The sequence below is a fragment of the Jaculus jaculus genome, chromosome 2, assembly GCF_020740685.1.
Source record: "Jaculus jaculus isolate mJacJac1 chromosome 2, mJacJac1.mat.Y.cur, whole genome shotgun sequence".
In the NCBI taxonomy this organism is placed as follows: Eukaryota; Metazoa; Chordata; class Mammalia; order Rodentia; family Dipodidae; genus Jaculus; species Jaculus jaculus.
Genome location: NC_059103.1, coordinates 52,003,903 through 52,030,568, shown reverse-complemented (window position 1 = coordinate 52,030,568; position 26,666 = coordinate 52,003,903). Strand labels below are relative to the sequence as shown.

The window sequence follows — 26,666 nt, the reverse complement described above, 5'->3', positions numbered from 1 at the left end:
GAAGCATATTCTGGATGGTAGGTTTTGAAACTAAAAGAGAACATAGCTTGTTAGTTACACGGACACTAATAGAAAATATATACTCTGGTCAGAGTGAAAGGACTTCATTACACCCAGCACAGAAAGTGGCATGGGCTTCAGTTGCCAAATCACAGCCTCACTCTTCCATGACCTACATATGTGTGATCACAGCCAGGTGGGTCCTTTAGACACTGGAACTTCACATCTCAGATGAGGACCCAGGGACAAATTAACAGAACTTTTCTGTGCATGTGCATAAACAGTATGGTAGTATAATGTGGGTGTGGGTGTGTTTGCATGTGTGCAGATGTGTGCATTTTGGATGTCAGAGAAGAATACTGGATGTCCCCCTCTATCACTCATTTATGTATGATCTTTGAGACAGAGTTTCTCTCTGAACCCAGAACTACACTTTTTGAGAGACCCAGGGTGATGGTTTGAATTAGGTGTCCCCCATAAACTCATGTGCTCTGAATGTTAGGTCTCTAGCTGGTGGTAATTTGGGAATAAGAGCCTTCTGAAAGTGGTGTATTGTTGGAGCATATTTATAGGTATTATAGCCAGCTTCTTCTTGCCAGTGTTTGCCACAATCTCCTGGCACTGTTGTCCACCTGATGTTGGCCAGGAGGTGGTATCTACCATTTGTTCTTGCCATTATTTTCTCCTGCCATCATGGAGCTTCCCCTTGTACCAAAATAAACCCACTCCTCCCACAATCTGCTCTTGAACAGGTGTTTTGTGCCAGCAATTTGAAGGTAACTGCAATAGTAAAATTGGTACCAAGAAATGGTGTCAATGCTGCTATAAACCTGTGTGGCTTTTGACCTTTTTTTGCCGATTTACAGGAGGAATGTGGTAGCTTAATAAATACAGCTTGATGGGCTACTCTAGTCAGAGTTGAAAAGCCTGAATACAATAAGAACTATGAACTGTGAGGTTCAGCTTATAAAGGTGAGAAAGAGCTTTGTTGGGATTGGGCTAGAGGTAGTTTGTATGAGAGGCTTTCTGTGTTTTTCCTCTCTGTGTCCTAAGAATTTGTGAGGAGTTGCTTGTGTAGAAATGAACTGATGTGAGCAGATGGATATGGCACAGAAAGAAATAAAAGCTTCAGGCTAAAGCCAAAAGCTCAGTTTAGCAGCAATCATTTGAGAGATTAAAGCCATTAAGATTGGGTCAGCTGTTCTGCATTAGAACAGCAGGAAGAATGCAGATTCTTTTGAAAGTAAGGTGCCTGAATGGTAACGGAGTGTCCTGCTCTTTAAAGTCAGTTTTATTTCCGCCCTGGACTAACAAATTGGTAGCATACCTGGCACTATGGAGTGAAACAAATGCAATACAAAAGGAGGTCACTGAATTTGCAAAGTGGTTTTGTTTTCTGGAAATGACCACAGACTATATAAGGCAGGCTTGTTGGATTACCTGTGTGGAGGCCCAATGAAGCCAAGAGGATGAACCATGGGTTGCAGTAGAGTCTCTATGCCTTTTTGAAATGCTAGGACTATGAGATGTCCATCAAGAAGAACTGCCAGCTTGGGATGCATCGTGCCCCATGCTGTGGAGAACCCAGCTGGAGGGGTCGAAACAGAACTCGAGACTTGTCATTGGTTAGAATTATCAGACTTGAAGACTTGTCACTGGTTGGAGAGTTGTCAGACTTAGAGTTACAGAATTTGATGTTAGCCCTGTTTGTTTTAAATCTTGTATTGGTTCAGTCTTTCTTTGCTATGCTCATTGCTATCTTTTATAGTGTGAAAGTTTATTCTGTGCTGCTGTTGTGTTTTTTTTCTTTTTGTGTGGCTACTCAGTTAAGAAAACATAAACTATGCAGATATTTGAACAGTATTGGGACTGATAAAACTACAAGGACTTCTAAAGTTGGACTGAATGCATTTCATTTTACATGATGGACAGTTATCAGTTTATGAGAGCCAGGGGCAGAATGTGGTAGTTTAATTCAGGCATCCCCCATAAATTCATTCTGAATGCTCAATTCCCTTGCTGATTATAATTTAGGAATCAGAATGTTAGTGGAGGTGTATTGTTGGGGGTTGGGCCTATGGGTGTTATAGCCAGCTTACCCTTGCCACTGTTTGGCATAATCTTCTGCTGCTGTTTTCTATCTAATATTGGCCAGAAGGCGATGTCCAGCCTCTGTGCATGCCACGGTTTCCCTTGCCATCATGGAGTTTCCCTCGAGTCTGTAAGCCAAAATAAATCCTTTCTTCCTGTAAGCTGCTTTTGTTCTGGTACTTTCTGCCAGCAATGCAAAGCTGACTACAACACACAGTAATTCTATCTTCACTCTCCACAGGGCAAGGATATAAGTGCACATGGCCATGCCTAGCTGCTTACATAGGTTCTGGGGAATAAAACTCAGATGGCATTGGTCCCTCTTATGCTTGTCTGGCAAGCACCCTTAAATGCAGAGTCATCTCCCCAGCCAACAAAGAACTGTTGGGAAAGCAGCTAGCTGGCCAATGGCCTCCTTTGTGGGGAGTATGTAGTCATTGGTAATGATTTTGTAACCCCTGACTTACTGAGGTACCTACACAGTTAGTCACAGAAGCTGCTCAGCATTAGGGGATAGAACACACAGCAAGAACACTTAAGGGTGTTTAGGGCCCCATTGGACTATGATCTCTGTAGACACTATCCTCCAATATTAATGGTAAACAAACTAAAATAAATTTACTTTTATGTTTCTCCACTGCAACATATGATGTTACTAAATAAGGAACATAATTACTTAAACTTTTTCCAAGTAGAGAATTTTGTATCATGTTTAGTATTAGTTTACCTATTAAAGAAATAAGCAGAACTTCAGATTAAAAAGAGTTCTGGGGATATGGTGGTAATGGATCCTATGTGGGGTAGGAACCTCTTGACTGTGGAATGGAATCATAGATGAATATCTTGTAAAAAAAAAAAAAAAGACTACTCTAACACACTGCCACATAATGGTAAAATAGTATTACAAAGGTCTGAACAATAGAGGGCATTTCAACAATTTTATACTATTCAAGTGGTTTTAAGGGCATAAGGATGGTAAATGAACATTCTCAAGCAGCCCCAGACACAGGGAACACTTCACCTAAACACTGTTCTGGAAGAAAATCTGGAATGCAGTCAGCCAAGCAGCAAGCATATCTCACTCTCCATAAGCTCATACAGCCTGGGCATCACTAATCCAAACATTCCAAATCCAAAACTTTCTAGGCATTGAAATAATACCCTAAGCAGAAAAATTGACACGTGGGCTCACATGACAGGTTATAGTCAAACCACAAGTGCACAAAGATTATTATATAAAATTACTTTCACTCTACACATGTAAGCTGATAAGAACTATAAATGATTTCTACACTTAGACATTTTTAGTCCCATTTCCATGATACTATGTATAGGCAAATATTTCAGAACTTGAAAAACTGATCTCAAATATTTTCTATGAGGGATATTTCACTGTGTTTCACTGATGAACCACTGATATTCAGCAAAGACAATACGCTTATTCTGGTTTAGATCTCAGATATTCCCCAAAGGCCTATGTGCTAGAAGCGTAATGGAAGGTAGGCAGTCATCAAGGAGATGTCCTTGGAGAGAAGACTAGGATTCTAGGGCTATCCTCTCTCAACTCATTTCCTGGTCACAAATTCCTGGGCACTTAACCCCATACTCCTTACCTGATGTTTCATCCCACCTCGGGTCCCAAGAGTAATGGAACCCATGGTCTGAAACCATGAGCTAACAAAAAACTTTCTCCTTTTAAGTCATTTATCTCGAGTATTTGGTCACAACAATGGGAAGCTACCTATGACAGCACTTTTCTCAAATAAATCCTGGTCCTAGAATCACCACTCACTTTCTCTGTAGCCAAAACAAAGGCATTTCTTTATTTCTAATAATCCAAACATATTATGAAAAGATAGTTTAGTCAAATGCTGTAGTGCAAGCATCTGTAATCCCAGTGTGTCCTGGGGAGGCAGAGGCAGGAGACTCTCCCAGAGACATTCAGGTCAGCTAGCCTGGTGAATGCACCAGTGAGCAATGAAATAAGAACCCTGCTTCAAACATGGAGAAGGCGAAAATCAATACTGGAAGTTGTCCTCTGACATGTACACACATGCATGCATGCACTCACCCATCCACCCACCAAAAAAAAAAAAAGGAACAGAAGAAAAGAAAGCATTTTCTTGCCACTACTTACTGTCCCCCTGGCAAATCAGAGGTCCTAGTGCATAAGCAGCTTCAGAATGTGGATGGCCTGTGTCTGTCACCACAATCTCAGTGACTGGCAGGTGCTCCTTATGGGAAAGGACTATTGTATCACTGGTCCTAAAAAATACAATGACCCAAGCCTTTTAAAGCATTCTAAGTCACATACAGATGTAATTAGCTATGACCTCTTACTGCAATTTAAAACTAATGTTACAGGGCCTAATTGAATGCTTGAGTGTTCTGATAACACAGATGCTGTCAAGAACCTAACCTGCAAAATAAGAGGGGAAAATGGTAATATTAAAAAAGACTAGCTGGAAAAAAAGAAGGGATTCAGTAGAGGAGGGATTCAAGAAGGCAAAAGGGAATGTGGTAGGAGGAGGTTATGATCATGGTATACTGTCTGTATATACACAAGACATCAATAAAAAGTTAAAAAGAAGAATCAAGGTCAGCAATTGGCAGATATTTTCTATAAAGAGTCACCTGGCAAATGACTATGACTGGCGGGGCCATGCAGCTTCTGGAATCCCTGCTCAACACCAAAGTATGAAAGTGGCCATGGGTATTGTGTGGGCATCACTATGCTGTAATGAAATCTTGCAGACACTGAACTTTTAATTTCATGAAAATTCTCTGTGCCTTAAAGTCTTCCTTAAAAAAAAAAATCTTAGCTAATGGGCTGTAAGTAAGCAGGCCAGTGGGTAGATTTGAGCCATAGCAATAGATTAACAAATCCTGACCCATTTGTCAATCCCTGACCACAAAGAAAAACAAAAGGAAAGGGACACATCACAAGGATGGTTGGTCATTCTGTAAGCACAGGATAACATTGGTTTCAAGATAATGAAGCATCCAACTGCTCTTCCTAAAATAGGCTCGGGATAATATTTAAATGAGTCTCATTGCAAGTAACATGCTCTAGATTTAGCTATTTCACAGATTTTATTTTAACATTAATTTTTAAGTCTTTTGTGGTGATTGTACATTTCTTTCTGTAAAATGTAAGCCAAACTAACAGATTCTAAACTAAAATAAATCCAATACCACTATAAGTAGCCGTGGTTGTTTCAATGGGAAATGTTCCCTGTACACAGCCTGGTGAGTGGGGGTTGTTCTGTGGAGGCTGCTTCATTCAGAGGACCACAGCGCTTGCTTGCGATGGACCAGGTGCTGCCAGGCACTGGAGACCCACAGTGGAAAACAGACTTTGTCCCCTAAAAGCATATAGTCCATTGAACCCTTTGAATATTAATTTTTGTCATCATCAATATTTTCATCATCATAACCATCCCACATGGAAATGATTTGAAAATAAATTTACATTTTTGGCTCAATTTAAAGAAAGCTGGAAGAGACACTTGGAGACCATGGGGTTCTTTTCTCAAATATTCCCCTAATTTCCTCTCTGACCAAAATATGTGACTCATATTGCACATATATTGTGGTTTACAGATAGAACACTCTCAGCCTAATTACTCCTTCTGATATAGACTCTCTAGAAGATAAAACTATTTTCTTCCAATTATTTATTTCCACTATCTACATTCTTATAAATTTGTGGCAAAAGATCAGAATACCTAGTATTTCTTCATTGTAATCCTTGGCATTTGTAATACTAAAATTTTCTGAATTTTTGTAAAAGACTTTGGGAACCAGCTTGAAAATATAGAACTAAAATAAAATAGCTATATTAAGATTTTCATCCTGTAAAAACACATGAAGCAACCTGTAATGCATATAAAGTGATGTAAACTAATATGAATTAATTGTTCTGGAGCATATGAGATATTTGATGAAGAAAGATTTGTTCTAAAACCAAGATTGAAACCTCACTGGCTTCCCTAGTTAAGGTTCTGTAACTCAACAATTGTGCAAAGAACAGAGCATGGATGAATAAAAGTCAGCTTTGAAATGGATTGATGGTAGACAAGCTAGACATATATCTCCTGGGCAATGGAAAAGCTCATTCTGGGAAGTCCTTAATATGGTAGGTGTCAAAAAACATTTCAGTATCTGTGAGCACCATTGTAGGCAGATAGTCTGGCAGAGGAAGCATAATTCCCTTAGCTGCTCGTCAAGATGCTTGAATTTTAAAAGACCAATTTGCAAGTGTCATTCTACTTTTAACATCAATAGTGTATGAAACACTGAGCTGTGTAACAGGACACAGAAGAAACTGCATTTAATTGCCTTTGAGCAGACATGTAGTACTGTTTTTCAGTTTGGGTTAAGTATGTGTGGTAGTTTGAATAGATGGCCCCCACTATATTCAATGTTTTATTAGTTTGTAGTTTGCATCTATAGCCACCTGGCTGGAGGCGATGTCACTGAGCAGATCTTAAGGTGTGGTGGTAGGTTTGAGATTTAAATCTAAAGATAGGCAAAGTGTGCCTAGCTGGAGTTCCTGATGTGTGCTGTGCTGTGTGGCTTTTGGCTTGTGCTTCTTGCGCTCTACATGGACCTGTGAAGGCAGGCCAGCTTCTTCTGCCATGATAGAACTTCCCCTGGATCTGTAAGCTTCAATAAGTCCCTTCCTCCATAACCATACCTAGTCTGGTAGTTCATCTCAGAAAACCTAAAGCTGTCTGCTACAATATGTATAACATGTCTACTAATTTGTCATTGGTACAGGCAGATCCCAACCTTTAAAACTGATATAGAACAATGAGGATTTGCCTTAAAACTTTCTCATCAATAGGACTATCATTCTTTACTCTGTGTTCTCTTTCAGTTCCTGAAGTTTGTACTACAGATTAAGCACTACTCATTTGAAAATCCAAAATAAGAAATGTTCCAGAATTGCAAGCTTTTTGAATTATGACATATTGCAATAGGGTAAAATTCTATGAGTGACAAAGTCAAAATTCAGGTGCACTAAAAATACTGTATGAAATGACCTTCAGCCCATGTACATAAGATGTACATGACACCTAAGAAAATTTCACAGTTAGACTTGGGTTGCATCTCTGAGATATATCATCAGGTATATGAAAATATTCCTAAATCCGCAAATACCTGAAATCCTTCTGAAATTCCCCAGCACTTCTCTTTCATACACCCTCATATGTAAAACATATTCTGCAAAGGTTGGGACAAAATTTGAGAATGGTTATTTCTTAGAGTTGAATAAGATCTGTCTACTGGAATCTTCAAAGTAATTAAGTTGAAAAAGGATGTATCTCTACAATCACTCTTCTGAAACTAACACGTGACTTTTTCTGTTTCCATCCCAAACTGTCCTCCAAGTGTCTCTGCCCACAAGTGTAGCCTGTTACTAAGAAGACCTGAATAAACTAGGCAGAGGCTGCCATGGAGCAAGGACTCTTAGTTTCCCTGTTCCCTCCCTCAGTAGGTAGGAAGGTCACTCATTGTAGAGATGGTTGTATTCTTCAGATGATGTGTTTCTCTGGCAACTGCTTTGAGTGAATGTGAAGTCTAAAATAAAAAATGCACTTAGTGAGGATTCATTGTTCTATAATGTAAACAATAAATCTCCTAACATTCTTTCAGCTTGTTGTACACAGAACTACTAGATCATAGTCAATTCTGACTTATACTCTCCTATCTGCCCTGTTGAAACCAGTGATGGGAACAGGCCCAAGATCCCAGCCTCCTGAGCAGCCAGAAGCCCATGTGTAGGGAGGAAGAGGAGTACTCTAGGACTGCTAGAGAGGCACTTCAGAAAGATTTGAATGTGGACATTTCTCTTGTGAAGGGGCCCAAAGTTAAAAGTGTTGGGTCATTATAATACCAGACATGTCTAATAGATTATCTTAAATTTTACAAAGGTATTTTAATTGATGGAGATTAGTGAAGACCTGGAATTACCAGTAATACAATTTGAAATTACAGGTCATATCTCCCCTACCATTTCTCACTGTACTATATATGTGTTTAAATGGAATAAAGATGTATTGAGATTGTATATCAAAACACTGAAAAGGACTGTATCATAAATTAATTGACATATTTTTAAATTTTATACTTAAAGAGGGCCAAAAATGTTCTCTATGTAGTAATATAATATGTATTTCATTTATATCTCTAATGTAGCCAAGTGTATTTTTCAAGTTCAGCATTATTTTTTCAAGTAAAACAGATCAGGCTTTGTATATGCAAGGTAGACACATGGAATACCACAAAGTCAAAATGATGCACTCTGTTTTCCTGAATCAAATTACTAATTACTCCAAATGCTATATAGGCTGACTATCTGGACCTCTGATTAACCAGTGAACTTTTTTTAAGAGTATACTCTACACTGTCTTGTTATTTTAATGTGTTTTGAAAGGCTGAAATGAATTCAGAGATTTAAACATGTCTATATTACAAATGAGAATATATTCCAGGAGTAACCTTAAAAATAATTCCTGTGGGAGGAAGCTTTGCAATCTCCATGAGAAAATTCTCCTTTAAGAAAATGTGAAGTCTAATTCAAACTCCCTTGCAGTCCTGTGTGTTAGCTGCTCCAGAGGCCTTGGGATCACACTAAGAAGAGTCCAAGGAGTGTGGGAAACTGCACAACAGTCTGTATGCAGGCTCCCACAGAGTTTTACTGTGTTAAGGTGGACATGCAGAATTACAACCTAAATCTATACGAGACAAAGGCCTGGAGGAATTTACCTTTTGAATTATCATTGTGAGTTGCTGTAGTACATGAGTACTAGTTTGATGTGCTAAAATGAACCTTAGAGACTTTGACATCTACTGGGTGGGAAGCTTACTAAGAATTTCCAATGTAAAACGAGTAAAAGGCACATTATCTATAACATATACTATTAAACGTAAAATAGTGAATCTTTTATCATGAAATTAAATCTTTAAATTCATTGATCATAATTTACCTAAACATATTTTTAACTTGCTTGAACACTAGTTGCTTTTTATATCCCACCTTGATCAATAGTTAATTAGATATGCACAATGAAGGAATAAAAACTGAATTTTTGTGCAGGGAAATCATGCAGAAATCACCATTCATTCCGGTCAGCATCACAGTTGCAGTGATACTGAGAATCAACGCAGTTCCCCTCTAATCCACAAGTGCACTTTTGAGCATCTCGCAGAGAGCCTCTCCAGTAAGTGTGTGTTTCATTGGTTCTTCCAACCCACCAGCTCAGCGGGGTTCCATCTGTAAGACAGGTATAGGAAAGATGACACCTATCTTGAACGAACCAACACCACCACCTCAATACAGTCCCCTTTACTCCCAGGAAAGATACACACACACGCGCGCATGCACACACACACACACACACAGGTGTACACACGCACATGTGTACTTGAGAGGTTGTATTTTACCCCTGCCAACAAGAACATTTTTCTTTACTGATACTGAACAGCCTTCTGTAATGTTTTGATATAAGGCTTAACTAAATCCACTTCTCTTTCTTTCATTCAAAGATGAGTCCTTAATTTATTTGCACATGAGACTGGATATTCTCCATAAAATAACATGCAACAATTTACCATCAAAACAAAACAAAACAAAAAAAAAACAGACTTATTACTTCACTGAGAATATCTGTTTGAGATGATAAAATGATCACTGGGAAGGTCAACTGGATGGAACCCCAGAACTAGAGGAAAATGATTGTGTCTTGCATTGTGTCTCATTACAACTCCTCACCCATGTTAAGGAAGTTCCTCAGAGAGACAAAAGTGGCATAAGTTAGAAAACTCAGATCTAAATAAAGGACCACTAGAGAAGTAATAAGTGAAGCTAAAACAAAATACACTATCTATTCTTAAGTGGTAGATAACAGTTAAAAACAATATAGCAATGATGTATTAAGTAGTTATAGTTTATGGGTAAGTGAAATTAAAGGACTGCAGTATAACAAGAGATGGAACAGAGAGGACCAGCAGTGTCAATAAGGTGGAGTTATGTTGTATAAAAATGGAAATGGGGTAGTTAAACAGTACACAGCCTTATAGTATGCATCTTTTTCAAGAGTGATGAAGAAGAGTTACAGTGTGGCAGATATCAAAGCATCAATAGTCACCCTAAATGTGAGTGGTCTAATTCCAATTAATGCTGATTAAAAGACAGAGATTGTTAGACTAGATAAACAAACAAGATCCAATTGTGTGCTGCTTCCCCAAATCCCCTTTACATGTAAAAACAAGAGAGGAAAACAAAAGGATGGAGAGAGCTATCCTGTGGGTAACACTATTTAACGGGGAAACAGAGTAGCTATATTAATTTCAAATGCAACTTCAGAGCGTGGGAAAAAGAGGAATATGACACAGTGATAAAGCGGTCAGTCCCCTAAAATGATACAATAATGTAAGAATTGCACCACATGGGGTAGAAAATGATAGAATTCCAAGGACAAAGAGACAAGTCCACTGTTAACCCCTGGAGGCTTCAATACCCCTATCAGGGATTGACAGATACAGTAGGCAGAAAATAATAAATAATATGCTTAAGCTAAAAAGCACCAGCAGTTAAACAGATGTAATTGACATTTGTAGATTATTTAATCCAACAATTGCAGAATACACATTCATGATGTGTTCAGTTAGATCACATTCAAGTTGATAAGGTACATTTGAATGAATTTAAGAGAACACAATTCATCTAAAGTATGGATAGTAATATAACCAAAGCAACAGTAACTGAAAGAGATTCCAGAGATCCAAAATTTTGTGGGCAGTTGGCAGCACACTTCTAAGTCAAACACAGGCAATGGACAGGTCTCAAGAGAAGAAAAATTCTTCTAAAAGAAAATGAATATAGAATCTATCAGAATTTGTGATATAAAGTAAAAGCAGTGTTTAGAATTTACATCTTATTTTAGAAATAAAAAACTCCTAAAATCAATAATTTAAGCTTTCATTTTAGAGAATTAGGACAAAAACAGCAAATTAAATGAAAAAAAGAAAAATTGAAAAAATTATAGCAGAGACCAGAAAAATTACTATAAGGTAATTAGCAGAGAAAAATTAGTGAAGGTAAAAAGTGGTTCCTTGACAAGGTCTATAAAATTCATAAACTTTTACCCAGGATAACTATGGAAAAGAAATAAAAAATGGATAATTACTCATATTGGGAATGAAAGATATAATATGTTTGACATCATGGACATTTAAATAATAATGAAGGACAACTCTATATCTCCAATTTTAATAACTTATATGAAAAGGATAAACCACTTGAAAGAGGCCATTTACCAAGAACAGACATACAGAAGGAAGATGTGAAAACGTATAGGGAGAATGTCATGTAAAGTCAGAAACTTGGAGTAATTAATCTACAAGCAAAAGAAAGCCAAAGACTGTTTAAAAACCACTAGAAGCTACAGGTCTTCAGTTTTGTTGAAAAGGAATACAAAGGGATACAGCTTTGCTGACACCTTGATTTTGCTCATCTTGCATCTAGAACTGTGAGACAGTAAGTTCCTACTGTTTTTCCTTTTTTAAGATATTTACTTGAGAGAAAGAAAAAGGCAGAGGAAGAGAGAGAGAATGGGTGCACTAGGGCCTCCAGCCACTGCAAATGAACTCCAAACGCATGAGCCACCTTGTATATCCGGCTTATGTGGGACCTGGGGAATCAAACCGAGGTCCTTTGGCTTTGCAGGCAGATGCCTTAACTGCTAAGCCATCTCTCCAGCCCAAGTTCCTGCTGCATTAAACTACCCTGATTCTGGGACTTTGGTATAGTTGCTATATGAAACTAATGCAACTATATCTAATAAAGTGGACCAATAAGTAATAATTATTAAACTCACAAACAAAAGACCCTTAGCCCAAATGATTTTGCCATAGAAGTCTACCAGCCATAATACCAGTTCTCTATAATCTTTTCTAGAAAACAGAAGCAGAGTGAACACTTCCTTCCTAGCTCTTTCCAAAAGGCTAACATCACCCTAATGCCAAAATACACTACAATAAATGAGGGGAGGAATGGTAATGGCAGGCAAAGGTATATCCCAAACACAGAGAAATCCTCAAGAAAACATAAACAAATGTATCCAGCAACATATAAAAATTATGACTTATACCAAAGTGGAATTTGTTTCTAGGTATATCTTTAACATTAAAAACTCAATTAATTTAAAAGTTTAAAATTTAATTTATCTCTCATCAATAGAAGAAAAATTAATGCTTCATGAGAACTAGGAATAAAGGAGAGAGTCATCAACTTGATAAAGAACTTCTATATGACTCCCACAGCTAGCATCACATTTGAAGGTGAGAAATGATTTGATTCCCAATGACTTTGAACAAGGTAAAAGAAATGTCACTCCATGCCACTGCTTTTCCACATTAAGTTCTAGGAAATGAGTGGTAAACCAAAAATCAAACAAAAATTAAATAGATAGGAAGGAAATATAATACTTTTCACATATAACTTATTATACGTATAGAAAATATCAACTCCTGCAACTAAAAATGATTATTGCAAGATTTGTAGGACAAGAGTCCATTTCTTCCTATATATCAACAATACATAAAAAGAAGTTGAAATTAAAAGTGTGGTATATCTTACATTAGAACTAAAAAAAAAAAAACTTAGCTATAAATCTAATAAAGTCTGTACCCAATCCATATGAAGCAAACTATGAAATTTTGAAGAAATAAGTCAAGGGTCTAAAAAAAATAAAGAGCTACCCCATGTTCATGTATAGGAATACCTAATATTTAGTGTGAAGGTGTAAATTCTTCCCAAGTTGATTTTTAGACTGAATGCAGTCCAGATCACAGCCCCAGCAAGTCCTTTTGTGGATATTGACAAATTGATTCTAAAGTTTTATAAAGAAAGTCACAATGTCCAACACACTGTGAGGAAGAATGGAGTAGGAAGGCTGATGCGACTTAAGACAGCAGTATTCAAGACACACTGCTATTATACAGATCAACAGAGCAGAAGAGAGAGCTGAGACATATACCCAAACAAAAAGAATCAACAGATCTTAAAAGTTAGCAAAGGAACTCACTGGAAAAGGAAGTCTTCAACTTGCAGTATTAAAATGACTACGAATCCTTGTGCCAAGGAAAGTGAGTCTTGGCACTTTACATCTTATGCAAAGTTAATTCAAAATGAATGATGGACATTCAAGACAATATAAAATGTCTAAAGACAAACAGGAGAAAGTCAAGGTGATCTTGGGTATATTGATGAGTTTTAGACCAACAGAAAAAAATTCAATGAAAGAAAAATTTTATAAATTGGAATTCATTAAAATTAAAGTCCTCTGTGATATTACTTTAAGATAACAAGAAGACAAGCCACAAACTTGGAGAAACTAATTGCAAAATGCTAATCTCATACATCCAAAATGGGCAAACTTGATAAAACCTCAGACTTCTATGGAATTAAAAGTACAATATGACTATTAGAGAAAACAGAACTAATCTTTGGAAGTAGGATAAAAGAGAGTTAGATTTGAACCAAATACACAACTCACAAGGCACAGTGATAAGGTGAGCCTCATGACAGTGAAAACTTCAGCTTTGCAAAATACAATGGGGGATCTGAAAGATAATGACTTCTCAGTTACCACTGGAAATGTAAATATTACAGCCACTCTGGAAGACACATAGGATGTTTCTGTTGGTTTACTTTGACATCTTTAGGGTTCTTTTAAAATTAAACTAGTCATTCAATTACCCTACTACCAAGCAATGGCACTCTTGGGAATTTATCCCTGGGAAAGAAAATGTCCACAAACTGTGAAGATTCCAAGTCCCTTTTAAGTGAATGAATGGTTATACTGGTACATTCACACCAGAAATTACTACACAGCAATTAACAGGAATGATTTATTGATTCACACATATTAATGACTTTGAATGGGAATATGGTGGGTATAAAAAGTCAACTCCAAAAGTTACATACTATACAATCACATTTACATAGTATTCTTTAAATAAAAATAACAATTACAAATGCACTGAAACTGAGAACAGAGTAGTGGCACTCTAGGGTTACACACTTATAAGATGGAGGGGAATGAAGAGAAAAACCTATCAAAGGGAATTAAACTCATTCATGACTGAAATAGAATGTTCTATTTCCTTAGCAATTTTAAACCCTACTATAGCAGCTTCCATAAATTCACCAGAGGCTCTTAAAATTCCAAAGCCCAAGCTACCCCACAGGTCAATTAAATTTCTGGACATAAGACACAGCATCAGGATATTTCCAGAGTCAAATGTGACTTCACTTCACACTTACAGAGTATATGAGCACCACTCCTCTTAGTCTCCTTTATGCACCAGCAAGGCAAAGCTGGCCACACTCTAACTGTGACCTGTCATCCTAGGCGAAGTCATCCTCCCACTTCATCTCTACCCAAATCAAGAACTTCTGGAAACAGGCCCATTTTAGATGTTCATCAGAATTAAGTTTGTATTTAAAGTTCCCCAGTGGCAGTGCTGCAGTGGCAGCTATATGACATACTAATAAGGGATGCTCATATATTCAAAGATTTTTCACTTTCAAAATCATCCATGCTCCAAATTAAAAAGGATGTGTTTTGGTTGTTTTACAATAATCCCGTGTCAGAAAGGAAATCCCAATGAGCAATAGTTAGCAAATACACTGATTAAGCACTAGCCCTCAGGACAAGTTCCGTGCTGACTGGTGGGTGAATCCAGGCTATGGACTAGTCCCTGTGTAGCACCTGTTCACTGAATACTAGGAGATGTGGCTTTCCAGTTCTATTACAGACTAACTGCCATGTATCTTGACCCCCCCCACACACACACATATTCTTGGCTAGTTACCCAATGTGTTATGGTCCAAAGTCCTGTAATTATCTCTCTGATTAAAATTCAGTATTGATAAACTAACAAATAAATGAACTTGGTAATGTCAACTATACATTAAAAAAAAAAAAAACCTACTGGACATCTAGCAGTAAGATATTCCTCCTGAACTCAACATTGTTACCTCATTTCTGTAAGGAATCCCCCAGGAGACCCACTTCTGGCACCCACTTTTCTGAAGAGGAAGCAGACTTGGACAGATTAAGCCATTGCTTAGATTTCTGTAATTGTAAAGGAACAGATCTAGAATTTGGACTTCAAGCTTGCAAATGAAAATGAAAAGTCCTGAGTTCTTTCTTGTACTTCGAATTGGCTGGTGACAACCATAGAAGAGGACACAGGTCACAGAAAACGGCCCATGGGGAGGCCATCTAGGTCTGGCACAATGGGTATGATTTAAGGGTCAAAAGTGAGAGGGACCCATCCAGGTGGAGGAAGCTTTTTCCATAAGGAAAAACATGGTCTGGAATATCCCAAGGAGCTGATGCAAGTGAGGAAAATAAGGAAGCGTGTACACCAGTGGTACTGCAAGTCACATCAGTAGTGGACAAGATCAAGCCTCAAGACTTTTCAACTCATTTTAATAGACGACTGGTTTGAGAATTGAAGGGTGGCTTTCTCCTGCTACTAACATACATTATTTCTGATTGCATTTACAGAACGAGTGGCAAACTTCAGCACTGATTATCAGTAATCTATCTGCAGCAAACTGTATGACAAGCACACTGGGGAACAATGTGGGGGGCTCTGTAGGAGATTGCAGGGTTCCTGAAAGGAGAAAAGTCTGACCATGACATAAAAGGCTTATGATGTAAATGGAGCTCCTTAAAGGTTATCACTTGGAGAACTAAGACGTTACATTGGATAAATTGCAGGAAATGGGAAGTCAGTAGAAAAACTCTTGCAATAACTTCAATAATTATTTCACCTAGAAACATGGGAGAAATGGGCCTGGGGAGTACAATGACATTCTGGCATTCATTAGATTTTTTTTTTTTTTTTTTTTTTGAGGCAAACCCAGCAGACTGGCCTTTATTATGCAAAAGAGAAAAACAGAGAAAGAAAGAGAGAGAGAGAAAATTGGCACACCAGGGCCTCCAGCCACTGTAATCGAACTCCAGATGTGCACGTGTGACTTTGCACTTGCCTCACCTTTGTGTGTCTGGCTTTTGTGGGCCTTAGAGAGTCAAACACGAGTCCTTGGGCTTTGCAGGCAAGTACCTTAACTGCTAAGCCACCTCTCCGGCCCTCGCTAGGTAATCTTAAAGGAGGCAAACAAAATGGTACAGGGAGAGGCAGAGGTAGATCTTGGAGCACAAGGAGGCAATAGGGGTTCTAGCTGGACTCCACGAAGGACTGCTAGATGACCTCCATGTGAATTAGCATTACCCCCCAACTGTGGGCAGAAGGCTAAGAAAACCATAATGTTATTTGCTAAGCTTCCTTAGATTTCAACACACACACACACACACACACACACACACACACCATGTCACTAATTCTGCACACGAATGCTGAGTGTTCACTAACTGCAAGGATTCTTAATTTTAATTTTTGATACTTTCACATAATGTATTTCGATACATTCCTCCCACTTACCCTCTCTTTCATCTCTCATCTTCCCTTGTAAAACCCGCACTTCTTCCCAATTCATCCCCATCCCACGCTCACAGCTTGTTTTCAGTTTGTTTGCTTTTACCCACTGAGTTAAATGAGGGCTGCTTGCATCTGCATGGGTGGCAGATTACTGACTGGAGTATGGGCCTCCACTTAGCAGCGGCTGAAAACGTGAAACACGACGGCCTCCCCCAGCGACTCTTCGCTGCCCTGGCTTCTCTGGGAGGTGTGGGGTCTGATGGACCCTTCCCCATACACGATGTAACCCCGGCAGGCTCCGCCTTGCGCAGGAAACTGCAGGAGGGCTCCTCAGCGCCCTGTCCTCCAGGTGAGCTCTAAACGGCGCTCCCTTGGCCTCTCCCGGGGAACTCTGCCCGCTCCGCGGAGCCTGTCCCCACCACGCGCTGGCAGCCCGGGCTTACCTCGCGCCTCGGCCTCGGCGGGCCCCGCGGCCCTGCAGCGCAGATCCAGCCGCTGCTCGCAGCGCTCGGCCGCCTCCACCAGGGCGCGCAGCTGCCCGGCGCTCGCCGCGTACGCGAAGGCCGCGGAGCGCGCGCCACCCCGGGGGCCGCCTCGGACCGTGCCCGCGCCGGACCCGCTCGGCCGCACCTCGGTCCACGCGGCGTCTGCAACGGGCGAAGAGAGGAGCATCACTGGGGGCAGTGTGGGTGAAATTCAAGGGACAGTGGCAGTGCAGCGAGTTGGCAGCAAAAAAAGTTTTGAGTTGGATTGGGGATGAGAGGGGATGAGAACGCTTTTGTGACGTCATGTTAAAACTATGACATCAACTAAGAGTGAACGTCTGTCCTTCATAAATGAATTATTTTCCTTATCTGTGATCTGTTTCTCTAAATTTATAAAAGATGCTTGGCAAAGTAAAGCATTGCCCTGTTGCTTGAATAACTGATTTATTGGACAACAATGAGGAAAGGAGCTAATAGAAGGACTGACATCAACTTATAAGAAATCTCAGAAATAATTTGAAATTAATTTCCACAGAGTGGATAGGAATAACCTAAGATATGGTTCCCCCGCTACCCCACAGTGACTGACTGAGGACTTCATGAACCATAGTAAATACCATTACCCACTGAGGAGGGCCCCAGGGTAATGGGAGCAAGGGTGAAGGGATAAAAGAGTATAACTTGTTATATATAAAAATAAAACAATTACTTTCCATTCCTTTTTCTCTTTATTTACTTATTTATGGGGGGCGGAGAATGGGCATGCCAGGGTCTCTAGCCACTGCACACAAATTCAACATGCATGGGCCATCTAGTGTGTCTGGTTTTAAGTGGGTACTCGGGAATTGAACCTGGGTCCGTAGGCTTCACAGGCTATTGCCTTAACTGCTAAGCCATCTCTCCAGCTCTCTTTCTCTTTTTTATAATATATTTTTTAACTTATTTTCACATGTGTGTGTATGGTATATGAGTGTGCCATGGCTTCTTGTCGCTACTAACAAACTCCACATGCGTGTGCAACTTTTTTCATCAGGTTTACATGGACACAAATTTTCCAGACACATAGTGGCCTTGATATACACGACTTCAGTGCCTGATACTACCAACACAAGACCTTCATAATACAAGGAAAAAATAATGGCATCAAAAGAAAAGAGAGATTAATTGGGAGGGAAAGAGATTGAATGAAGAGTGGATTTGAGAGAGGAAAATGGAAGTGGAGGGAGGAAAATATTATGGTTTTATTGTCTATACTTATGGAAGCTGCCAACAAAAAATAAAAGAAAAAAACAAGAACTCTGGGCCAACAGGCATTGCAAGCAAGTGCTTTTAATCACTGAGCCACGTCTCCAGCCCCTATGTCATGTTCTGATATTCCACTTACAGGTAAGTTACGTCTTTTGTACACAGTTCTCAGATATTCTGTTACTTTGTTTTCCAGCCTTTTCTTCCTTTTTGCTTTTCAATTTTGAAAGTTAACATTGCCATATTTTCTTGCTTGGGAAGCTTTTTTTCATCTGCTGTATCAGCTAATGAGCCTGCTGCACACATTTTTCACTTTCGTTGCAGCATTCTTGCTCTTTACTGTTCTCCTTTGCTCCTTTCTTAGATTCCCCATCTCTCTGCCTAGAGTGTTCCTCTATTATTGCACACTGTCTACTTTACCTATTAGAGCTTTTAGCATATCAATCTTAGTGATTTTACATTCCCCTCTGACAATTCTGACATCTCTGCCGTGTCTACATCTGTTTTTAATGCTTGCTCTGTCTTTTCAAATGGTGCACATTTTCCCTTTTAATATGCCTTAATTTTTTTTTCCCTGGTAGATGGACATGATATACTGGGGCAAAGTAATAGCTGTAATTAGACTTCCAGTGATATAAGAGGCAGGAGGAAGGGAGGCATTCCATAATCCTGTAATGGCCCCTGGACTAGGAACTTTGTAAGTACTTCTCATCACCTCCCTACCTTTTGATGGGACTAGAGAGGGCTGGGGTTGGGCATTTTGCTGTTGCCAGGTAGTTAAGAGCTGAAAAAATGATCCCACTGGTTTAGGTGCTAATAAAATATTTCCTCTTGAGAAAAAGACTTGCTGAGAAATATTGGATGTTCTAGTATGCTTCAAAATAGGTCTTCACCCTCTTTTAAAAGCATGGATAGATTTTTTTCTCTAATGCTCATTGTGAGATTCTTCTGCTCAAGCTCTTAAGTGGGGAAGTTCGTAAAAGTATGGGGAGCTTCCATAATATAGTCTTGCTTGGGTTTTTAATTCTCAGACATGTCCCCTCTGAGAAATTTGTCCCTTGCAATTTAGGTCTGACACTGTTCTGATGGCAGTGTCTGCTGTCTAGTATCTGTTCAGATAAACTGTGCTTCTCTCTATCTGCTGTATGTCTCTCTAACTTGGGCAACAGGGGTTTTCTCTGCAGTCTCACTTCTCTACTGGATCTAGAAAGAGCTAACTTTTCATTTTGTTTAGCCTTTTACCTGTTAAAAAGGAATGATGACATCTAAGCTCCTTAATATGCCATACAGAAGACCTGTTCTTTCCTTTTTGCATATGTATGTGTATGCAGTGCCCATATGTGTGTATGTGGATATCCAGATGTGTGTGAGTGCACATATGCGTGTGGTTGGAATTGCATGCATGCTCACATGAATGTGAAGACCAGAGGTCAATCTCAGGTGTACTCAATTGCTTTCCACCTTCCTTATCGAGAGAAGGTCTCCCACTGAACCCAGAGCTCGCAGATTCAGCTAGTCCAGCTGGCCAGCTTACCTAGGGGATCCACCTGTCTCCACCTCCTGAGACCTGAGATTACAGGTGTGTTCTACCACACCCATCGTTTATGTGAGGACTGGAAATCTGAGCTCAGACCTTCACATTTGTGTAGTAGCATTTTACTGACCGAGCCATTGCCTTAGCCCAACTACTATTTTTCAAAGCTATTTCCACATTTGCATTTTCAAATTTCAAGAAAAGAATTTTGATTGCTGACCTTTTCGAATTGCTATTGCTTGATTCAAATGACTAGAGAATATTTTATTGGCTTTAAACAGTGGAGTTTCTCCTCCCTTTTAAAAAAAAAAAAGCTACATGGTATAGTTTTCCCAGGAGACATTAGCATTCTCTGGCTTTTTTAAATGGGTTATTTCCATAAAGTTGACTTGGTAAAAATCAGAGGACCCACCAGGTTCAAAACGAAGGACCTTTGTCATTACCATTTTAAGAAGAGGAGAAAAACACATGATGCAGTCTCACTCTAGACATGGTCTGAACCCAGAGTTGGCAAGATAATTAGTGTCTCTTGGCAGACTTTGGTGCTTCATTATGTTCAGTCCATTTTTGTGCAGGTGGTTCTGAGGCATCTAAGCTTCCCCTGTTTTAATAGTTTGGCACTCTTTACTAAAGCATTTTTAATTTATACGTTCTTTCATTCGGTTGCTTTTTTTTCTTGGTGTTTGCTGACCTGTTTGGTTACAGTCCAAATTTATGAAGCTTTGAAACAATTTTCTCAGCATATCAAATGAGAGCTATTTATTTCAGATTTCCTCTTTCTTGAGTGTTGCAAGAGCTAGGTGACAGCAAATTTCTGTAAAAACTTAATTATCTAAGGAATTTTAATGCAATCTTCCATAATCAAGCTGTGTTCATTTGTAATAACACCAAAACCTGGAGTGGGCCATAATATCAAATAATTTTTTAAAAAATCAAATCTCCTTGATTAGGGAAAAAATGTATGCCATACAGATCTCTGAATTATCTAATAAATGAGTACATACTTGAACATACATATTATTTCTTAGCATTATTAAATACCTATGTTTTGTTCTCAATAGTACAAATATGTAACTTCCAGAGTCAAAGCTTTATGTATGCAAACAATATAATTTTCAGATTGCGGAAGCCACAGGGCTGACCTAGCACAGCCTTAAGTCTTGTCTCTAGCCCAATCCAGGTAAACAGGACATGGGAATTTTATGACAACAAAATTAATAATCATGTATGTAATATTTCTACTTTATACAAATATATTACTTTATACCACATGTTTTACTGTTGTCAACATTATAAATTTCAAGTCTGTTTATAAACAACTGATATAGAAATGTAAAACGACTAACATACCTGTCATATTGCAGTACACAAGAAACGGTCTCAGGGGGCCACTTCCATCTGCATCAATGTAGTAGAGGCCAGAGGGGCTGCCTCTGTGCCTGTGAGCTTCACAAGACTGCTCATAGTTGGCTGCAGGGGACACCACCCATCAGAAACAGAATGAGTTCTCAGTAATTCCACCCAGTGCACAAAAGATTCCTGTTTCTAAATTATGAACATGTGATATCTACTATTTAACATCATTTTATTAATTCATATGGCACTGTATTTGATTAGATAAAAAGTAAATTATTAATAATAAAGGAGAGGGAAATTACCAAATTAAGATCATTATTCAGTGCTGAATAAATATTTGGTATATGTTTCTATTTTGAAGAAGAAGAAAATAGTATATTGATAACCTAAAATGAAGATAGATGACTGGGGAGATGGCTGCCTGGGTAAGAGTGCTGGATGTGCAAGCATGGGGACCTGAATTTAATTCCAGCATCCACATAAAGATTCAGGCTTGGACATGCATGCTTTTTACCCCTGTGCTGAGTAGTAGAGAGACAGGAAAATCACTGGGGCTCTCTGGTCAAACAGCAGCTCCAGGCTCAGTGAGAGACTCCATTAAAAGGAAAGAGAGATTGGTAGAGGAGAACACCCAGTGTTCTACTGTGGACTCCACACACATGTGCACAGGGCACAGGAGTCTGCATAGTAACACACACACACACACACACACACACACACACACACACGCAACATGAAGCTACAGGTTAACTGTGGGTATGTCATACTATCCAAGAGATAGTCATTCATTGACAATACCTAGGAATTGTATTTTCTCTTCAATGTTCTTTTTTGGTTTTAAGTTAAAAAAAAAAAAAAAAAACACCTTCTAACTCACAGTGCAAAAGATGCAAGAGGAATTCTAGGGAAACTACGAATTCACATCCCACATGCTTTTTCCAATGGTTCAAAATCACAACAACTATACTTCAGAAGTAAGTGCTACAATTTACAAAGGAAATTTCATTCTACCTCTAAAAACAATATCTAACAAACTTTAATTAGGCTTAACCTACTGAAGCAATATGGTATTATCCAACAAGTATGCTGTAAAATATTTTTAAATAATTCAGTAATTATACTCTTTACTTACTTAAAAACAGTCTAAATTTAATATTTAATATTTAAAATTGAATATTTAAAAGACATGAATATCCTTTATAAACCAACAACTTCTCATCATCAAAAAGTAATTAAAATTGATGCGAAAAAGAAATTTCCTTGATTATTTTCGAATTATAAATCAAAATAATTCAAAACAGGAGAGAAAAAGCTTATGAAAAATGTGCCTATATGATGCTAATTTATTTTGACATAATTGAATATTTTCATTTGTACAAGTAAATGTTTTACCGAGATATGGTATTAACTTGTGCAGAAATGGACATTTTTAATCTTCAGTTTAAATTTCAAAGAAAAATCAGCAAAATAACATATTGGCCTCTTGGGAAGAATGTACTGGAAGAAGATGAAGGACGTGAATAGCTTTTAGAGAGGAAGCATGACTAATGCTAACCATGGTGGACCCTCTGCTAGAGCCCTAAAGGCCAGGCCCAGCTACATCAGCCCAGGTTGGACTCTGCACAGGCCAAGTTCGTGAAGACAAATAGAACAAAAAACAAATGTGAACAAAAAAGGGGGAGAGGTAAGGGGATATATTTGTACCATTACAACAAGTACATTAAAAAAAATTTTTTTTGTTCATTTTTATTTATTTATTTGAGAGTGACAGAGAGAGAAAGAGGCAGAGAGAGAGAGAGAGAACGGGCATGCCAGAGTTTCCAGCCACTGCAAACGAACTCCAGACGCCTGCGCCCCCTTGTGCATCTGGCTAACGTGGGTCCTGGAGAATCGAGCCTTGAACTGGGGTCCTTAGGCTTCACAGGCAAGCGCTTAATCGCTAAGCCATCTCTTCAGCCCACAACAAGGACATTTTTAATTGAATTATTTACATCCCTGTTACCTGAAAAATGTTTTGAAGCACTTAAGGATGTCAAAGAAATAAACCAAAATGAGTAGTATTGCTTCAGAGCACTTAAGATGGGAAGCAAAGAGCATTGTTAATCATGTATTTATTAGATATACCTACAGCTGAATCTGTGAACTGGGCTACAGACATGCCCAAGCCCACTCCCACACATGCCAGCCTTTAAGCACCATAAATCTCTGCTGACCTTCTGCCCTTTGGGTTAAAGCTTTAAATATAGTTTCCATTTAATAGGACCCCAGGATGGTTTATTTGCAAAAAGAAATCACAACTCTAACAACATTAAGGTAAATAGAGCCAATTGTCATCTGAGAATGGCCCCAGAGACAATTCTCTGAGTTGATAGTGTTCCTTTACCAGATTTAAAAGTGAGAGCATTGGCAGCTGAACTTGTGAACTGGATTGCTTTTCTGCTATTATTTTTTCCACTTGTGTGTATTTATTTAAGCAAGTAGGTGCACATGTCCAGTTGGGTTTATAACAATGGCTAGATTTGGATTGTTGGCTTGGATAGTGAAAACATATTATGGTGACTTACTAGGAGAACTTTTGTTTTATATGAATGGCTTAACATTTTAAATAACAATGTACATTAACTATATGACTTTCCAAAACAAATTGACCTATTATGATTAAGTATAACTAACTGTGTGTACTCTCCTGGTCAGTGACCATGAAATGAAATTCTTCCTTCATTTGTATATGTTTGAAAGCCACAATTATTAACCAAACTACCAAATCAAATAGTAATTTAAATATCTCTATTTTCAAGCTTCCAAAATTTTCCCTCAGAAATTTTGGAGTTATATTTTGATATGGTGAATAATTATGTATTGACAAGTCTAGCTCATTAAATACAATGTAAAGGAGGTGACATGAGTATGACGGAGGACACAGAATTAAGTAAAGCACGGGACTAGGCATCTATTTTTCATTTTTGTATGAAAATATTTCTATTTTTATTTATTTGCAAGCAGAGAGAGAGAGAGAGAGAGGGAGAAGAGAGACACACAAAAAGAACAGGCCCACCAGGGTTTCCAACCACTACAAACAAACTCCAGGTACATGGGCCCACTTTGCGAATCTGGCTTTATGTGAGTACTGGGGACTTCACATGAGTCAGCAGGCTTTGCAGGCAAGCACCTAAACAGCTGAGCCATCTCTCTAGCCATAGGCATGTATTTTAGGTTTGATAGCTTGGAGAATGGAAGACCACCTGGAATTAACAGATCTGTGCCAGCTCTGTGATCTTATCAAGTTACAAAGCCCCCTGGTTTTAAAGGCCAACTAACCTTTACCACAAGTTAAATGGCTTTGAAATGTTGCATTGTAATGTCCATCAGAAGCCCACGGGAGGTTGGTTAAAATGGACCGTCAGGTGTGCCCTGCTCTAAGTGACTCTGTATTGTGTAAGCAGCAGTGTTCAGGCTGGGCCTTGCTTTAGGTGACTTCAGTTGACACGCAACATTGGCTCCATTTTGAGCGCAGTGCAGAGGCATCTTGTACCTTGATGCCCACAGAAGCTTCCCTCCCCACTGTCACCTGTCCAGCACCACCCAAAGGCACCCATGGATACACAACTTTTCCCTAAAAGTAGAGAGATGCAACTACAAATTTAGCAAAGTAGGTTGGGGCTACATGAGCACAGGGCATATTAAAACCAGATCAGAAAAACCAGACCCAATAACCTAGGAAATAACTTTCTACCCCTATCTTAGCAGTGAAAATAATAATAGTATTTTATTCTTGAAGCTCCTTTAGGGTTAAAGGAGGGAATTCATGGAAATCACTGGAAGAGAACAGATACGTTTAAGTATTCAGTAAGTGCACACTTTTATGATTATTCATCATTATCTTCACCAAAGAAAATCACAGTTGTAAGAGACCTTAATTGCCTCTTCTGAAATTTTATCATGTGGCATTTTTAGCCAGTGTTATTTAATAATCATTAATTTTATTACATTCAAGCTTGAGAGCCTGGAAAATTATTATTTTTCTGCCTTTCTTTGACTGAAGGATTCTCAGAATTAAAACTCAAGTAAAGGAACAAGATGCTACACCACACATTTTCATTTAATTAAATCCTATTTTTACCCTTGACTATAAGTCATTCTTCTATACTTATTGTGCCATTGCCCACCAGGTTCCCTTTTTGCCCTTCTTTAGTAGTATGTGTTTCTGTGCACCCTCTCGCTTGTTGGAGAAAGGTGTAGCTCAGTGTAGAGCATGTGACGAGCATGAACAAGGCCCTAGGTTCACGCTCCAGTACTAAATAATCAATAAAGTGGCTTAGAATAAACTAGATGTTAGCTGGGGGCAAAAATACTTGTTCTGATATTCTACGTGATTCAAATATGCAAATGCACAAAATGAAATGATATGGAATTGATAAAGACATAGAAGCGAGGACAATGAGGTGTAATACTTACAGGAGTGGCAGGTCACTCCTGTGTAACCTGTGCCCTCACAGTCACAGGAGAAGCTGTCCCATGACTGGGAACATTCACCCCCATGCTCACAGTAGCTGGGCAAACACCTACAAGAAAATGAACATATCTGCTATTCTCCTTGGTCAATCATTATAAAACAAGTATCAACATGGATTAATGTGAAATTGTGGCATAGTCAGAAAATTTGACATGACTAGTGATTACTAAGTCCACTGTCAAGATTTTAAAAATCATAAATTTTATGTAATACAGCTATTTGCATGTGATATGTGTATCTATGATCACTGAATTAAAGATGAAAATTAAAAGCATACTTTTAAAATTATTTTAAAAATTTTGTCCAAAGTTACAAAATACTAGATTAACATATGGCTAGCAAAATTATTTGAATTCATAAAAGCATAAAATTTGGCATGCTCAGTTACTACTTTGTGGACATTTAAAAAAAAATTAATTTATTTATTTGAGAGTGACAGGCAGAGAGAGAAGAGGGAGATAGAGAGAGGGAGAATGGGCATGCCAGCTCCAGACGCATGCGCCCCCTTGTGCATCTGGCTAACGTGGGTCCTGGGGAACCGAGCCTCGAACCAGGGTCCTTAGGCTTCACAGGCAAGCACTTAACCGCTAAGCCATCTCTCCAGCCCCTTTGTGGACATTTTTTTAAAGAATGGAGAAAGAGCAGAAAGGACAAGACAGGGGAACAAGGGCAGGATCATTTCTATTACATAGCACCAGTTTGAGGAATTTTGAACTTTCCTTTAGGTCAGTATGTTGCCTCTTAGATTTAAAATCATTTGTTGGAAGAGAGTATTGTTGTGTGTACTACTCAAATATATCTGTGCATTCAATCAAATCTCTGTCAGAATCTCAATGGTATTTTTGCAAAACTGGAAAAGTCCATCCTAAACTTTAGAGAAATCACAAGAGACCCAGAATAGCCAAAACAATCATCA

At 38.6% G+C, this 26,666-nt stretch overlaps 1 protein-coding gene across 1 annotated transcript in view; it reads right to left on the bottom strand.

Moving 5' to 3' along the window:
* LOC101596216 (contactin-associated protein-like 3) overlaps positions 1–26,666 on the bottom strand; it is a 246,774-nt gene that overhangs the window by 38,818 nt on the left and 181,290 nt on the right. Inside the window, exons 11-15 of the mRNA XM_045144614.1 lie at positions 25,693–25,799; positions 21,232–21,351; positions 17,061–17,264; positions 9,217–9,373; positions 4,229–4,356 (exon numbers count right to left, since the gene is read on the bottom strand). Of these exons, the coding sequence (XP_045000549.1) occupies positions 4,229–4,356; positions 9,217–9,373; positions 17,061–17,264; positions 21,232–21,351; positions 25,693–25,799 (716 nt within the window). The remainder of the gene's footprint in view (positions 1–4,228; positions 4,357–9,216; positions 9,374–17,060; positions 17,265–21,231; positions 21,352–25,692; positions 25,800–26,666) is intronic.